At 51.3% G+C, this 17,750-nt stretch overlaps 1 protein-coding gene across 1 annotated transcript in view; it reads right to left on the reverse strand.

The window, feature by feature from the left end:
• LOC131582751 (hydrocephalus-inducing protein-like) overlaps positions 1-17,750 on the reverse strand; it is a 54,154-nt gene that overhangs the window by 20,826 nt on the left and 15,578 nt on the right. Inside the window, exons 12-28 of the mRNA XM_058846220.1 lie at positions 16,949-17,016; positions 15,624-15,856; positions 14,706-14,815; positions 13,345-13,480; positions 12,731-12,895; positions 12,264-12,416; positions 10,288-10,526; positions 8,862-9,120; positions 8,093-8,236; positions 7,583-7,723; positions 6,788-7,104; positions 5,077-5,152; positions 4,166-4,375; positions 3,213-3,341; positions 2,292-2,469; positions 1,615-1,772; positions 774-895 (exon numbers count right to left, since the gene is read on the reverse strand). Coding sequence (XP_058702203.1) covers positions 774-895; positions 1,615-1,772; positions 2,292-2,469; positions 3,213-3,341; positions 4,166-4,375; positions 5,077-5,152; positions 6,788-7,104; positions 7,583-7,723; positions 8,093-8,236; positions 8,862-9,120; positions 10,288-10,526; positions 12,264-12,416; positions 12,731-12,895; positions 13,345-13,480; positions 14,706-14,815; positions 15,624-15,856; positions 16,949-17,016 — 2,838 coding nt within the window. The remainder of the gene's footprint in view (positions 1-773; positions 896-1,614; positions 1,773-2,291; positions 2,470-3,212; positions 3,342-4,165; positions 4,376-5,076; positions 5,153-6,787; positions 7,105-7,582; positions 7,724-8,092; positions 8,237-8,861; positions 9,121-10,287; positions 10,527-12,263; positions 12,417-12,730; positions 12,896-13,344; positions 13,481-14,705; positions 14,816-15,623; positions 15,857-16,948; positions 17,017-17,750) is intronic.

Raw genomic sequence — 17,750 nt, forward strand, 5'->3', positions numbered from 1 at the left:
GGTCCTAGCTTTTATCAGCTACTAATGGTACCTGGAAATAAAACTAGTTTAAAATGGAAACTGTCCACAGCTCCTCTGCCATGAAAAGCCAGTAGAGGTGAGTCCACTGGGCCCCCACTGGACTAAATGAAACTACTTAGCCTTGGTGTACAGCCTGAGCCTGAAATTGCTTTGGGGCCTAGGAATAAGATTTGCCTGCACAGGAAATCTTCGCTGCTCTGCAACCAGATCACCTGATCTGTTCTGCAGAGCATCTTCCTGAATTGAAGCCTCCCGTGCTTGTGCTGCATCATGATGGTGCAAAGGGACAGACCAAGTTAATCAGATAAGCCCTGCCACCCCACCAGGATTCAAGGCATCTGATTTTGGGCTTTCAAGGGTTTGCTGCCATGTGCAGTTCCCTCCTCCTTTTGTTTAGCGTGCTCTGTTAGTTGGAACCAAGACATCAGCTGGGAATTGTCTCTTTCAGAGCTAGTCAGCAGGGACAGAATTGATGCTGTCTGGAAGGGCTTGGAGGTCTGCAGTGGGTCCCCTCAGCTCTAGGGACAGAACCCCACAGCTGTGGGGAGCTGAGTCCAAAGCTCAGCGTGGTGCTGGGGAAGGGAGGGCACTCAGCTGCTCACACGCAGCGTGTCACAGCCACCGTGACAAGAGCCTCTCTGAAGTCCAGGCTATTCCCAGCTCTGCAGAAACAAGGAGCTCTCAGGAGAAGGGGACATTGCTGGCTGTTCCCCACGGGGCACCTGGAGATGGGGATGGGAGTCCCTACTCACTTGACAAGGCTCTGGCACAGCTTTTTGTCAGGGAACTCGGTCTTTGGGGGATGGGATGTGAGCTTTTTCTGCAGCTCCAGAGCAGCCTTCTCGATCATCTTTATCTGCAGCCGAGTGTTTGCCTGAGGAAACAGAAGACAGACAGTGTCTGGTTAGCAAAGGTCTTTGCATCTGAGAAAGGATCCCACCCTGCTCTTGTTGAGAGGGGTGTGGGGTTCTCCTGTCTGGCTGCTCGGTGTCTGACACCTCCTGCTCTCTTAGCCAGGACCTCATCTCCAGGGAAGTAACTCCAGCATCTCTGCCTGCCCAGCTATTGTTAGCAAAGCTGATCTGGCCAGGCAGACGGACAAGCCAGGAATCTTCCAGAGCTCCAGACACCTGCCTGTGCCCAGCCAGGACCAAGGCAGCTTGGACAAAAGCTGGTTTGAAAGGGAACCGAGCCCAAGCTGGTGGCTCTTGGAGATGAGCACAGCCAGCACAGTTCCAGGGCACAATCAGGCAACTGCTGTTCAGGTCTGTAAATCTGGCAGGCCTTGGGTTGGGACCAACAAACTCCCCAGCAATGACCTGCATCTCCTTCAAAACACCATCAATGCCATCCCTTGAGCATGGCCTTCAGGATCTGTCCCTGGGGTAGCCAGGAAGCTGGTGCAAGCCAACCCCCGAAGAGACCATGGCCAGAGTGGCAGCCCTAGGGACAATGCTGAGGTGACACATGGTTCTAAGTGGGCAGGGAGGTCCCAAGTGCCATCAGGGCACCGGGAAGCTGCTGTGGGCTGCAAGGGGCTCAGGTGACATGGAGACAGTGGCATGTGCCAAACGGGGCTGCAGCTGTTCTTACTACAATGTCAGAGCCTTCCAGCATGCAGGGCTTCAGCTTCCCAGTCTTCACATCTGGACTTTTTAAGGGCTGAGCTGCTGGGATCTGAATTTTCAGGGTCTCACTGTATTGCTGCGTGTGTTCTGCAAGCCGTAGTGGCTTTCCACATTTCTCATTTCCTGAAGGAAGAAAACATCCACCAAGAGAAGTGTGAGCCAAGTGCCAATCCCACTTAAATTGGGAAGTCCCTACCTCCCAAACACTGCTTTCTTCCAGAAAGAAATCCCTCAAGCCATCTATGGAAAGTGGATGCTGCTGCTCCTCTCGGAATCCTCATGTTCACTCCCACCCATCTTCCTCCCCACAGAGGAACGTCTCATCCCCTGCAATGTCACACAAATCCAACCCTGCCAGAAGCCCTGCCAGCCTCTCTTACAGCTTTCCCAAGCCTTTCAGTCCAGCCATCATCCTTCAGGACCCTGCCAGATGTGCTGGCAAGCTCTGCAGGATGGTTCCTGGGACAAAGGCCACCTGGGATCCTCTGCTCAAGACTCACAAAGCAGTCAGATGGCTTGAGTGGCTCTGGGAGTCCTGCAGCCCTCCAGGCTTGGTGCAGGTGGGCATGAGCTGCCCTATGGGCATTTGGTAGGGAACAAAACCAGAGGGGCCCTTCCTGGGGGCACACAGGCAGTGCCCACCTTTGATGTTCCACGGCAGGTTCACACTGATCATAGGAAAGGACGCTTCTCCTTTCAGGCAGATCTTTTCTGGCTCCAGGTCACCCACTTTAAGCTGGTATGTCCTGCTAAAGGCTCCTGGTACTCCTGGCATGTAAGAGAATCTCAGCACTTGCTTCCTGCCACATGCAATGGAGCCCTGCAGGAATGGGAGAGGAGGAAGGGAATACATCAGAGTGTTTGAGGGGGATGGCTCAGGGGACAGACAGGCTGAGAAGACAGGTTCTCTATCTAGAAACCATCAGACCACATCACCTTTGTGATAAATACATTATAGTGTTGGCTTTTGCAATTGTTAGAGTAAATACTGTGTGTTTTATAATGTTGGCTTCTGTCAAAGAATTTTTGCTAAAGTTTAGAATTTTTTTAAGGCAAATGTTTTGTGGTGATACCAGTGTTGGGGAAGAGTTGCTGTAATATTAACATTTAACCAATGAAGTTAATGGAAACCTGTTGAATTTGTCAAAAAGTACCAAATGACCAGGACTAGGGCAACTGTACCTGCTCCAAAAAGGCAGGATGGAGGAGGAACTATATTAAAATATTTGAATATGTGTAACCATTTGTGAATTTGTATTAGGCTGTTGCAATACCCAGGGTCTATAATGGATGTAGTTGTGTTGACTGGTGTGCCTCTGGCTATGGCTAAGCACCCAAGCCAAGCACCCACCACTGTTCCTTTTGCTTTATTGACTTTCAATAGCACTTGTTTGACTTTCTCTGCCCCCAGAAGAAATTGCTTACAGCCCTCTCTATCTCGTGGCTGAGGTTGGGGTTTTCCCCTCGGACATTTTTCTCCCTTTTCCCCCTCCCCTCTTTTGCCCCTTTAACACTCTCCTGGGCCACCTGACAGGGCTGGGGTCAGTCACTTGTGCTACTTACAGTGGTGGGCTTGACCAGAAACACACCAGGCAGGTCTTGGTCTGCAGAGCTGGGTTCTAGCACCCAGTTGAATTTAATCTTGCTGGTGTTCGCCAGGATGACCGTGCTGTGATGAACTTCGTTAAACATCTGCAGAGAAGGCAGAGAGCGGGAAGTTACAGACCCAGGCCTGCTGCTGGGAATCTCCTTCCTCTCTCCTGGGGTTGAAAGCAGACCCATGATGGGAGCAGGGACCAGAGAGGAGATAGGGGCACTTGGGAACCCGGGGAACCCGCAGGCACAGGGCACCTGCACAGGACCAGGGAGCTCTGGCAGCACCCAGAGGTGTGGCAACAACCATGGGAGGGCCAGTAATAAATGAACACATTTCACTGTGGGGACACAGGCCCTCTGAGGGGTCACCAACAGCCAGGAGAAACAGAGACAGCACTGAGGCACTCCAGAAGAAAAGGCACCTGCATGCAAGTATTGGCAAGCAGCATACAGGCAACAAGGGAGTCACACGGAGCAACACAGACAGGGCCAGCAGCTGGAAATAGCTGTGGGCTTTCAACTGAAAAAGAGTGAAGTGGGGATCATTCTGGGACAGTCTCTCCAACTATAGTGACTGGAAGCCCAAGATCTTCCCTTGATTATTGCATGGATTAAGAAGAGCGTTAGACAAGAGCATCTCCTTGGAGGTCAGGCTTTAGGAGTGGATCAGCAGAGGGACGTCCAGAGCATCCCCCTGGGGTGCCTCAGGAGGCAGTGTGAAGTCCCCTGAACAAGAGGTATTCCCAGCATTTTGGAGAGGGTTGGAGACGGCCATTTGAAAGCTTGGATGCCAGATGTGTCCCTCAAAGGTTGAACTTCCAAGCCCCAGAGACAACAAAGGGGCTGGGAAGGGAGCCCTGGAGCGAGGGGGGCAGGAAGGCAGCAAGGCGAGGAGCTGTGCCAGGGGAGCCGTGTGGTACCTGGGAGCCGCAGTTGATCTCCCGGGCGCTCAGGGAGTAGCTGACACGTGAGGCCTCCCCGCTCAGCTTCACCTCGTAGGTGGGGCCTCCCTCCACGTGGCACAGCGCTGTGACATGGGCCATGGTGTTGAGGTGGCCAGTGAAGGTGAAGGAGACCTGCTGTCTCTCTCCCGGCTGCAGCACACCCGACAGCGGCAGGATACTGAAAGCCTGCACGGAGAACAGCAGAGATTGAGGTGCTGAGCATGGAAATGGATGCAGAAGAGCACCTTGGAGCAAAGTGCAGCTGTAGCCAGAGGGATCTATTCCTCAAACAACACAGCCAGAATCATCCTGATCTCATCCTGTATCCATGCCACTGACCAGTGGAGGGACCGTGAGGAAAATCTTCTCCCATACTCACGGATCAATGCATTAATACACTACATTAAAGTGAACTGGGATGTCTCCTGGCAGTAGAAATTCTCTCTGATGCACAACTTGCCTTTAAAAAGCATTTATGACTGCTTTTAGAAAAGCGGGACACTCAGAGTGAGAGCTCTTGGAGCTCAGGGAAGGACCCCAGCCCAGCTCATCTGACTCCTGAGGCTTTTCCCCTCTCTCTCTCTGATTTATATGCTGCTTTTTCAAGGTGCTACAGCAAAAGCTCCTGCAAAACTTTCCTACGGACCAGCTGATGATGTCCAGGGGGAGCAATGCCCTCCACAGGTGCTGCACAGCGTCCTTGGGCCTCCCTACAACATGTCCTGCACGGCCTCTCCAATAACCAGTTGCTTCAGCAGCACTTTGTGATGGGTCTGGAGGGATGCCAGGCCCCTCTGTGGGCAATGCTGAGGGCCACCAGTGGGGCTGGGAGCTACAGCCCTGCTTGCCACACTGAAAATGTGGAAGGGAGACAGATTCCCTCTTACCTTCTCCACTTTGAGGGGAGTCCATGGTACATCCACGGAGTGACTGAATCCTGCCAGCCCCACTGGGATGTAATGCCTTCCACGAATATATGTTGGCAGCTGAAAAACAAGCCATTTTCTATGCTGAGAGGAAGAGAGAGACACTTTGCAAAGTCTCATTTTATAAGACAGCTTCAGGCCCACCACTGCAATACCAGCCCTCAGGTGAAAGCAGAGACCTGGAAACAGGTGCTCTGGCAGGGTTGGGAAGAGGGTACATGGAGATCAGGACTCATCACAGCTTGCTCTGGGAAGGAAGCTGGAGGTCTTATCATCATGATGCACATGAAAGCCTCATCTTACATTGTGAAGAAAACAAGGCAAAACAATCCCACACTCAACACAGATCTGTGCTGAGCTTAGATCTGTAGGATCTGAGCAGGCTTCTCCAAGGAAAACTCTCCTGCTCCTCCCTCCCACACAGCCCATGTCCATCCACAGGCCCCGCTGCCCAGCCCACTCTCAAGGCACAAAACAGCAGGGCAGCAAAAAGGGAGGTCAGCATGAGCATGACTTGGTGGTGGCAAGCTGGGGAGACAACACAGCACTCGGTGTACAAGAAAATCTACCTCTGCTCTTGAAGATTGGCCAAGATCCTGTGGTTCTTTCAGGGCTGTGTCTGGCTCCTCCACATTTTTAATACTGCGGTGGCTCCATTGAGATGCTGAGCAATTCAAACAGGAACTCTTCAGCTTTGGTGGTGGGGGTCTGAATTGAGGTGGGCAAAGTTCATATCTGGAAAATAACATAACTGTGAGCAGGGAGCTGCAGGGGGAGGGAGGGACACCTGCATGAGGAGCTCCTGGTCAGGATGCAGCCCCTGGCTGGGTGCTGGGGCGTTGAACTCAGCAATGGTTTGATCCAGCCCTTCCCAATCCAGGCTGGAGCAGGTCTGTTCTAAACCAGCCCAGGGATGACACTGAGGTAGCAGTGGTGCAGGCAGCTGCAACTGCTTGCATTGAGGAACTACAGAGGACAGGGATTAACACCTTGTGAGGATGCAAAAAGCACAGTGGGAGAGGAAAAGACACAGAAGGAGGAGAGCAAAAAGTGAGATTTGAGGCACCAAGGGCAGACCCAGCCAGTGATGAGCCAGCACAGCCCTGCCAATGCCCAGTGCCAGAAACTCTGCAGCTCTACCAGGTATTTATCAGGAATGTTTCCCTGACAGTGCAGGGGGGGGTGGTTGGCATTTTCCAACACTCCCAGGTGACTCAGGTCACATTCCCCACTTTAGATTGAAGCAGGTGCTCAGGGTAACTCTGCTTGTGTTTCTAATGAGGAAGGCAAGGAGCAGAGAGCAGCTCCTGCAGAGAGGACCCATCCCAAAGCAGAGGGGCCAAAAGGGCACCCCCAAAAGGGCCTCCAGCAGCACTGTGGGAGCTGGGATTAGGAGCCCCTCATCAAGGTGGACATTGCCTCAGGCCACAGAGCTCTGAGAAAGCAGCTTTGGCCCCAGCTTTCCATCCCAAGGGAAACCACTATGGGGGTACACAGCACCAAATTGGTGGAAAACCTATTCCCTGAGCATCCAGCCTGACCACAGCTGGTCAGTGTTATTTGCACAAGGAGAAGTCAGAGCAGTCTGTCAGATCCTAGACAAACAGCTCTGTTCTTTGCAAAGCACAAACAGGACACCAGGAAGAAGAGGAGAGGGCAAAGGTGCACATACCTGAACTTGTGCACCTGGCTGTCTGCCTGGAATGACCAGTGGTACTCCACAGGAAGGGGGCTGCAGTTGCTCATCCTCAGAGAGCGCACTGCTTCCGTGCCAGCCGCGATGCAGCCAAACTCCAGGCTGCTGGGCTGGATTTGGAGATTGGGGAAGTGGACTTCTCCCCAAAGCTCGATATGCTCCACATTAGGATGGTCCCTAACCATGTCTATCTTCAGAATCTTCTTTTCTTGCCAGCTATTAAGCTCCAGTTTATAAGCTGGGTCAAATGCGATGTAGACATGGCAGGTCTCCTCTACACCCACTGTCACAGGCTGCAAGGAGATGAACAGTAATTAATGACATGCCAAGGTCTGACAGCATGAAACAGTGAATGCTCCAAGTGTGGCCCCAGCATGGGCTTCTCAGTTCATTGTTCACTTCTTTATAGCAAGGGTCTGACTGCAGGCACCACAGTCCAGTCCAGGATTCCCTCAGGCTCACGTTTCTGTGCTCAGCAGCAATACAAGGGGCTGGCTGCTGGAGAGCTGGGATGCTTTCCAGGAGACACCTTTACTGCATGGCTTGCCCTGGCCAAATTGCCTGCTCCCTCCTCCTTGTGCCTTAAAGCCAGGATGGAACTTCTCAATTCAGGTAATATTTTGATTCCTTCAGCAGCTCTGCTGATGCAGCCCAGGCCAGCCCACTGCTGATGCTACACAATAAACTTGTTGACTCAAGGGCCTCCCAAGAGAAAGGCACCAGCACATCCCTCCTCTTCCAGCCCCACTGGAGGAGTCCAGGGCTGCTCACCTGGCCATCTGGGAGGGGCTGCTGCTCCTCATCACAGACCAGAAACGGCTGCTCCACGTCCAGCACGAGGTGGAGCGGCAGGGAGCAGGTGTTTTTTAAAGCCAAAGGCTGGTACTGCAGAGTTAGGACATCACTGGGTTTCTATGGAAACAAGGAAAAACAGCCTCAAGTAGCCAGAGACCTCCTCCTGCTTCTCTTGCATCTCACATCTTTCAGCCCCACAATTGCATACATTCTGTTGATCCTTTCTATTTGTTTCTACATTTCCAGGAGATGTTTCTTTAGAGTGAGCAGAGAAACTGGCATTTCCCTGGAAGTGGCCATGATCCCCACTGCAGTGCAGCTGTAACTGCAGTTTTACTTTGGGGGAGTTAAATACCAGTCTCATCTCTAAAAGCATCTTCACTCACTTTACCAAGTGCCTCAGGAAGAGCAGAGAGGGGCTTTAACACAAGGACACACCCCCCTCAGCCACGCTGCTAAATGCCAGGATGCAATCCAGAGACTTACCTTCTCCACCCGGAAAGAGAGTTTTCTGGCTGATACTTCTATAGAGGGATCTATGAACTTGCAGCTAATGATCGTCTCTATTATCTTCTTTGTCACCACACTCGTCCCAACGATAGCTTCACACTTCATGTAATCCCGCACCTCCTGCATGCAAGAGTCACTTGTCAGCAGTGGATGGTGGCAGGGCACCAGCAAATGCCCTGCATTGGCTCAGCACCCACCACAGGCCCTATTCCTGCCACAGAGTTACAGTGGGCACTGCCTCCTTTTCTTGCCCTGATGCAGCTGATTTATTCTGCACTCAGTTGTCTCTAACACTGCACCCCAATGCCCTCAAAAGGCACCTGTGAGAACTTCCCTCCCTTCACATGGCTTTTGTTTTATCTGTGCTTACCCCAGAGAAACCACTTGGCACTTGTTTAATTCACTTTCTTTTTGTGCTCCTAGTCTAAGTGTAACTTCTTTCTCTGCCCTTCTTTGCTGACTCAGCATGCAACACTGTTTGCCCCAAAAGAGCATTATTTCCTTCCAGCCCTGCTTTGGGATCAGCACTGGGTTTTGGTAGCTGTGGAATCCCAATAAAGCCTTAGCTGGTCTGCTGGTGGCCAGCAAGGAAAGCAACTGGTGCTGCCACAGAAACGTGCGGTCTTAAACCAGTTTCTTGAAGGCCCTTGCTCATTTCCCCAGGCAAATGTCAAGGCACTGTGGAACAAGGCCAGGGGAGGGGATCTGAGGGCTCCCCAGGCTCAGCCCTTGGTGGGGACCTCACCTGTGGGGTGTGGGAGAAGCCTCGCAGCACCATGTCCACAGACTCGCCTGGCTGCAGCTCCCATGAGCCTGGCTCCAGCCCGAACACGGCGCTTGTACGACCGGGGGGCTCCAAATCATCTTCGGCCTTGGGGCTGCTGAGGGCTGAGACGCTCTGGCCCTTCTTCTTGGGTGGCCTCCAGCATTCCACGCTCCAGAAGAGCCGATGGAAATGGTGGCCCCTGTTTGTTACTTGGAACTGATGAGTACTGGGAAGGTGGCTAGAAGAGAAGCCAGGATGGAAAATGGTGTGGGAGCAGCTGTTTCCCTGGTCATCAAATTGCTCCCAATGAGCAATCTGAGGTGTTAATAACTTGGAGACTGTCTTCATTTCCAGCTCTTAATGGGGACCAGAAACTGTCTGATCAGCTGCCCTTCTGATGTCATTATTGCAAAGAGAAATCTGCTTATAATGCTAATGTAGCATTTTCAAGGTGAGACTAACAGGACCTGGTGTTTTCCTCCAAAATGTTTGTTCTGGGCTGATTTGTCCTGTTACTGTATTTTGCATTATTCTATGCCTGACACTGTCAGTGAATCTTTGAGATGCTGCCCTTGAGGACCTTGTGTGTGGGGTATGATTGCAGGCATTTCTAAAAGGCAGCTCAGAGGCAGATTCTGCATGATCCCAGCAAGCTGGGAAAAATCATCTGCCTGCTCCAGGAGAGGAAGCCAGGGCAGCAGGGCCTCTCTCCTTGGCAGCAGCTTTGGTTTTGCACTGATAGCCATTTGTAGAACTTTTAGAAGTTCTACCGTTTGTAGAACAATTAGAAACTGTTTTGAAGTGAACTTTGCAAACTCTGCTGGCAGCAAAAAAGCCATCGAGGCCCTGGGCACAGCAGGGCAGCAGCAGGGCCCAGGAACAGCAGGAGGAAGCGGCAGGGGCAGTGCGGGCCCCACACAAACCAGCAGTTTCCATCTGGCCCTGGAACTGCTCCGTGGGCTCCTGCCTTCCTGGGGGGGTTGGTACCCTCCTGTCTCTCTGTTCCCAGGCCCTGCTTGCCTGGGAAGTGCCATTTCAGAAGGGAAGGGTGTGAGGCCATCTTCCCTTGGTCCCTCAGCCCCACGGAGGGACCGCCTCACCCGGGCGCCCTTTTGGGAACCTTTTGTTCTGGGGCAGCTGTGACACCACTGCTTGATCAAGTGAGGACATAAATGTATTACAACTAAAGACAATTCAGTGGCCATTTAGCAACTGGTTTCCCTTTCAGTGGCTTTTGAGGGTATCTAACAACTCTCAACTGGCCACCACATGTTTCTGAAGGAATCTCTGCCTTCAGGGAAGGACTCAGGGATTGGAACACTGAAGAAGATTTGGCCTGAAGGACTACAGCAAAACTGCTCCTTGTTGAGACAGGAGGAGAGGTGGGAGTGGGGAGATCTCCTACCTGAATTGGTATCCCAAGTTGAGCTCTGGGGCCAGTGGTTTGTCTGTGACAATTGTGGTGCCAGTGCCCATAGCCCTCAGTAAGAAGCTGAAGCAAAAGCTGTTCCTGATGAAGAGCTGGATGGAGTCAGCAAAATGCCCAGTGTCATCCAGGATGGCTGTGACAGTCACAGGAACCTCACCCCTAGCGGGGATCACTCCTTCTTCCGTTTCAAGAACAAAGCACTGGGGTTTTTCAGCCTGTAAGACAAGCAGAAGATGCATTTAGGAGGGAAACCATACACCTTCATCTCTTGTGGGATATAAGAAAAGGACAGACTAAAGAGGGGAGGATAAAAATCATAAAGGCTTCATTTCCCTAAATTTGAGCTACAGTCTCAGGCAACAGCAGAGCTCATCCAACCTGTATTTTCCTCTCCTTTAACAGACTCACCTAATGAACCCCTTCTGCCCAACCCAAGGGATGTTTATCCTCAGGAGAGTGTTCCTTCCCCACTCTTGCTCTGGAGTGTGTGCCAAGGAAAGCTGCTTTCTCTCTCTCCTGCCTTCTCACAAAGGCTCAAGGCCAGAGGAAGCCAGGACTGCTCAAATCCCACTCCAGAAACCACACAGCTGGAGGACACTGCTGAGATCCTGAAGAACATCACTGCAATACCAGTTGCAACCCCAACACCAAACTGTTCTTGCCCAAGGGGCCATCAGTGCTTCTCAAGATCCCCTGAAGGACTGAAGCCCTCACTTCCCACTGACCATCAGCTGTAGAGAGGTGCCCCAGTGCCCTCTGCTTTGGAAAAGCCACCTCGAAATGGTTATAGCAGAGCAGAAAAGCAAGAAGCAGAAAGGAAACTGGATGATGTGTGCTCTGTGCACATGGCCCACTCTTCCCAAGAACTCTTGTCATCTGCTTTCTCATGGACTGCATGGACTGGGCAAGAGAGCTGGAAGCTGCTCAGAGGAGGGAGGAAAGGTCTTGCACCAGCACAGCTGTACAGACACAGCTCTGCAGGCCCAGCCCTGCTACGAGCATGTGAAACCCATCATTTACATGCCAGGCCCACCCAGCCAAGGTGCACTGCTCCCTGCAAAGGCTGAAAGCAGAATTCCATTGTGGAGTTAGAGAAAGCTGTCCTGGAAAAAACCCCTCACTTAAAGGTGGCATTTATTCCCCAGACAGCTGGAAAAGCAGCAAGTTCAAATTCACAGCCCTCCTCCTTGGCCCAGGAGGCTGTGGCTGGACTCTCCCACATGGCCTGATGCTTTATCCACAAACAAAAACAAGGCCATAGTATCAGGTTTGAAGCAGCTCCACAAGTTTACCACATCCAGCATGAAGAAAAACTTCCCCTGCCAGGGGAGCAGCCCCAGCTCCTTCTGCCCTGTGCAAGCTCCACATATTAAAACAGCCTTTCTCTGCAGCTGCTCCCCAAAGATGCTCTTCAACAGCACAAAGATCCCAGGCTGGGGGGGTGCACAACCCCCACACATCTTGGTGTGCACAGCCCAACTGGCTTGAGCCACAGGAGGTGTGACAATTGCAGCCTGAGGACAGAGCTCACACCCTGCTCTCCACTACAAACAGCAGTTTGGCACAAAGCAAATGGAGCTGGAACAGGGAAACCATAGGGAAATCCAGGCTCTCTGGGGAGCAAAGGACCACAGGTTTCTCTTGATCTCAGAGCTCCAAAAATGTGACACACACATCTAAAGACCTTCCATAAAGTTAAGGGAGGACCTGTCAGCACAATCCAGACTCGTTTCTGCTCCAACATCTCTGCACCTGATTTCACCAAGGGCCCCAGCTAAAACCACTCCAGAGCCAGGTTCCTCTTGCCTCGCTCAGATGGAATATTGGAGTATCCTGTCACCTCTCACACCACATGGGCCAGATGGAAATCTTGCATATAAAAACCAGTCATAAAAAGTCATGGCTGCTACTTACCAGTCAATTCCCTGGAAAACAGCCCCACAGGTACTTACAATCTTTATCCTGAAGTCTACAGGGACAAGACCTTTGTTGAAGAGGGTAAGAGTTTGTGAGCTCGGCTGTAGCGGTGGGATCATGCCAAAGTCTATCTTCTTTGGAGTTCCATAGATTTCTGCCAGCTCTCCAGAGCTCAGGAATTCTGCTCTCTGTTCCAGGAAGAAGCAGGAAAGAAAGATTTTTAAAAAAGCCAAAACAAACGACAACAGGGAAACCTAAAAAAGCTTAAACAGCTCAATTCTACTCAAGTTATTTATTATTTATTATTTAACCACTCTCCAGCTGAAATGCTGGGCTTTTGGGGGAAAAAAAGTAAGAAATTACATATTCACCTCCAAATTAAAAAGGATTAAAGTAAGAGAAACTTTCAAAATACAAATGATTGGCCCCAGAAGAATCCCTGCACACTCTGCACCCTGCCAGGAGGAGTTGCACAAAGGCACACATCTCCCCTTGCACTCACCAGTGGGTTTCTTTCATCCCCAAACACGCCGATCAGAACATTGGTGCGATGATCGCCCAATGTTTGCACCTCGATTGTAACCGGAATCTCTGCAGTGCTGTGAGGCTGGACAATGCCACAGGGTTTGGGGCTGGAGTACAACACAGGAGAGTCCTCCTTGCGTTTCTGGAAGGGACAGAATCAAATGCAGCTTCAGAGGGACCTCCAAATTCAACTTTAAACTCCTTAACATCCACTGCCACAGCAACTTACACACGTTTTAAAAATCCCCAGGACAAAGGTAAAAGGCCCAAATAAGATGCAAGAATTGCAGGCTTAGCATTCTCAGGGGGTCCTGCAAGGAGGCTGCCTGCACAGCTGTTGGTGTCTGGGGGTGCAGCAGCTTTTCACAACCCTCTAAGATCTCCCACCAGAAAACACCCTGAAGACTAGAACATAAACTGTTTCCTCAGGAGGTTAAACTGCCTCCTAAAGTTTACATTCAGGTAGGATCCTGTTCTCAGCAGATCTGAATAAGACTGAACAGAAACCAGCAAGGTCTTATCCAAACCCTTTTTTCCCCTAATAATCTCCTCAATAATATTTGAGAGGAGGAGGTGGATGCAATGCCAAACCTGGGGAATAAGCCCGTAGCAGCCAGGAAGGTCAGTTTTATTGGTGATGATGAACTTCTTCTCGTATGGCTCCTTCAGGTGGCACTGATTGCAGCGCATGATTTGGGGGTACACTTGCAGCTCAGGGACCAGACATCTGGGCAAAGAGATGACCCCAAGGGAATCAGAGATACTGAGAGAACAGAGAACATTTACCCCCAAAGATAGATAACCCATTTGTCACTGTCAAACAGACATTTAACAGCCCTACAGTGATAAATTGCCTTCAAAGCCTTCCCACTCAAACACGTCTTGTCAAGGAGGGGCAAACCCTGAGAGGCAGCACCCAGAGGCTGCCAAGTGCCCCAGGCAGAGCACTTCCTTTGTCCCACAGCTGCCTCAGCCTCTCCTTTACCCAAGAAGGCTTGCAAGGACTCCTGTAACAGTGTCTGTGATCCATGAGCTCTGGGGGAGCATTCCCAACAAGGATCAGTGCTCACTAAGGCTCAAGGAACACACGACTCCAGGGTCTCAGTGAAAATGACTCCCTTCTCTCCCACGGGGCTGTTGCCCTGCCTGAAAACTCAGCTGTTTGCCCCAGCTTTGGAGGGCATGGGACACCCCCTGCCCTACAGAGTGGGTGATCACCCCCTCCCAGTTCCTACAGCTCCCTCGGTCCTTCACTCCACAGCTCCATGCACTGACTGTCCCCATTTGCACTTGCTTGACAAAACTGCAGCCCAGGCACTGACTGCATGGCTCTGCCTGAGAGAGGGAGCAGCACCAGGGAACTGCATCCCTCTTGTCATTAAACTGGCAGGATGGAATTCTGCTGCAGCAAGAACAACTTTTGGTTTAAGTCTGAAAACATTAAAGCTCAAAATGGGAAGCAGAGGAAAGGAGAAAAACTAGAGCTGACTTGCCACATCAAGGGCTCTTTTCCCCTTGTAAGATCTTGCCCTCACCACTCTGGCTGTGAGCCACTTCCCCACTGTCACGTGCCCTCATGAACAGAACCAGACCCTGACTCTCAGCAGGCTGCTTGGTGTGTCCCAAACCAAAGCAGGGGGGTCTCAACCCAGCACAGCTCCATCTCTTGCAGGAAGAAGGAGAGCAGGCCCTCGGGAAATGTGTTCCAGCTCAAGCACCAAAAACCAGGCCAATAAATGATATCATTCCTGGTGCCTCTAGAAAAAGGCCCAGGACTGTGCTGGGCTGTGAGCAGGGCTGCTTTTCACCACAGGCTGCTTTCCAAGCACTGCTGTTCTCATGTCCAGCTGGTCACAACATGAGAACATGAAACAACACTTCTCCTTGGGAGCTGCAGCCAGCAAACCCTGTGCAAGGCAGTGTGCTGGGAGAGGCCAGGGAAGTGCAGGTACCTGGCTGTGATGATCAGTGATGCCACTTCCTTGCCAACACCCTCCAGGCCCACCAGGTCCACCAGCATTTTCCGGTAGTATTCCATCACCGTGTTGGAGCACAGGGTCACCTGGTGGAAGAGAAGAGCACTAAATTCTTCCTTATAAAAGCTCATTACCCACATGTGCTATTCTCCAGTTCTTCTTTCATGGTAAGGAAAGGGAGGATTTTTTAATTTCATTATTCTGCTGATCCATGTGTAGAGCACAGTCTCTGAGAGTAACAAAAGCCTTCTGGCAATCCCAGGTTTGTTAAACACACCTTGCTATTAGGGCATAGGTCAGCTAAATGAAAACATTAGGCTAAAGCTCTACACACCACTGTACTCAAATTAGGGGTCAATTTTTCATCTGACTACAATGACACAAATGCAGATGAAATCTGCTGACTTGGACAGAATGAGTTCAGCTTTACAGTAGGAAGCTGAGGGCAAATGTGGCCCAGCAGGTGCTGGGCAGTTCATGGCTGCAGAGCTTTTTGTCTCCACTGGAGATCCCTGCAATGAACACAAATCATTCTGCTTCCCAGGAAAGGAGACATGAGACCAAGAAGAAAAGCAAACTGCTTTCTACAATGACATCTCTCATTCTGTCCTCATCCTTCCTCTGCCCACTTGCAGTCAAAGAAACTGCCCTCAAAACCACAAGAATGGCTCCAGTACTTTACCATATAGTATGTGATCCCAGCGTATGATTTTGGGAACAAAACAGTGCTGCTTCAGGAACATCCTGAGTAACCCAGCTAACAGAGGCCTCAGGCCAGTGCAGATCTCTCACTCACATGATCCTCAAAGCTGGCAGCAGAGCTAAAGCCCTCCCACACTCCAGTGAAGCTTTAGCCCTGGTGCTGAAGCGTGTGTGGCTGGACTCTTCCCATACCTCGATATCCTGGTGTCCCTGGGGCAGGATGGTCCCTTGGCTGGGATTCATTGTAAACTCCCTTGGCTCCACATAGAAATGAATTCCCTTCCTCCAGGATGGGTCACTGTCCTTGCATATCTGATCCAAGCTACTGACAGCAGGCTGCGTGCCATCGTCCGACATGCGGAGCTTGAATGTCACGGCCACCGGGGAGGTGTTAGTGAGGCGACAGGTCATGGTGCGGGGAAAGCCTGGGAAAAGGACACAAATATCCATTTAGGCACCAATTGTGTCATGACTCCTGGTGTGAATACCCTGGTAGGATGAAAGGATGATTGGAGTTTAGCTCTTTATTTTCTGAACTACAGCTCACCGAGAAGCTACATGAGGAATTAATCGTCACTTAGTTCCCTTTGACACTGATTCCAAACTTCAAACTTGAAAATGCCCACTCTTAGCCCTGCTAAACACTGGTAGTGTCTCTCTTTCTGATGGAGAAGAGCTCCTTCACCTGCCCCAAACCAGCACCAGTTATTTCTCCCTGATGAGTGTGCACCCAGACCGAGCATTTACTCTGAAAATTCAAGCTGTAAAATTCCCTGTTAAGTCTGCCAACGCTCCCTCTGTTTGCAAGGTGTATAAACAGTGAGTTGTCATTGAGAAGAAGCTACAGCAAAGGAAAGTGAGGATGGAATCAGGAGCTAGAACGTGATGCAAAGCACCCTAATGCAGTTTCTCTCTGCAGCATCCTTAAGGCATCTCTTGGTTTGGCCCAAACAGACTGAGCAGGTGACAGCTCAGAGCACATTCAGCTGGAGGCAAACCTGAGCCTTGCTTCGAGAGCAGTGATTAGGAACCATGTCCCACCTCACCAACAAAGGGGGCCATCACACCCATGCTGCTCACTGTGATTGCTGCCTGCAAGGGTTTACCCCACTTTAGCTCTGAGATTTGCTTTCCATGCTGGAAAGGCAGAGATACAGCCACACATGGTGGGGATGTCCTGCAGAGCCCGGACACCAGCCACCACTGCTCTGCAGTGCACATCTGGCTTGGCTGGCCAGCTCTGTGGGGAGGAGACTTCTCCCAGGCCTGCTCACCAAGAGTCATTTGAACACAGATGGGGGAAAAAACAACTTTAGGCACAGCCCAGAGCTTCTATTCCTTGGTTCTGTTTGATCTCACAATGGCAAAATGCTACCTGAGGCACCAGCAGCCCTGGAGTTCACAGCCTGAAGAGGCTGCTGTGGCAGAACACGAGTGATGGATGTTTTTATGTTCAAGTGGTTCATTTTGGAATGCACAGGTCCCTCACGCTGTGCCCAAGCCCAGGGAACACTCACCAAAGGAGATGTCACCGAAGTGGAGCTCATGGAGGTCGAAGTGTAAAGCAGGTCCAGTGACACAGCCCCTGCGATGACGAGCACAGAGCAGGAGGAAATGCCTCGGTTAAAGGGACTCACAAAGCCTGTGGCAGCCGTGGCTCGGGGACATAAAGCCTGGTGCCAGGGGCACCGTGGGTTTCCAATCAACACAGCACCATGTGCTCAGCACAGTGTCCGTGTGGGCAGGAGGCAGCTGAAGCCAAGTGGCCGTCAGCCAACAGCCACTGGTGGGGATTTGGGCACAGGGCAGGCAGGAAAAGCCCCCAGGTGCTGGTGGTGCCATGAAGGACCCTGAACACACACCCAGACATGGCTCCATTGCCTCAGTTTCCCCATCTGTAATGTGATGGACATAAAAGTCCCCACAAACTTCTGTAACCAGCCTTTCCAGCCACGGGCTCCCTGCTTTGCTGCTTCTTAGCTCCAATTGGTGTTCCCATGGAGGAGCTTTCTCAGGAGATTCTGACCCACACAATCATTACAGACAGAGTTTAGAGACATGAAGCCAGGGGAGCCCCAAGCATCCTCTGAAAAGAGCAGCAACAGTTCTGCACAGTGGACAGATGAATCCTAGAGGAAAGGACCAGCTTGTCACCAGTGCAGCAGCCGGCACAGCCAAGGGCAATGGCTTAAACAACCAAACATGGGTGTCCTGAATCTACCACACCACCTCACCTGTCCTTGAACCCAGCAGACAGGCTCCAAAAGTCACCAACATCCACTGAAATCAGCACTTGAAGCTGCACAACACTCACGAGTT

Source organism: Poecile atricapillus, chromosome 10 (assembly GCF_030490865.1).
Source record: "Poecile atricapillus isolate bPoeAtr1 chromosome 10, bPoeAtr1.hap1, whole genome shotgun sequence".
Lineage (NCBI taxonomy): Eukaryota > Metazoa > Chordata > Aves > Passeriformes > Paridae > Poecile > Poecile atricapillus.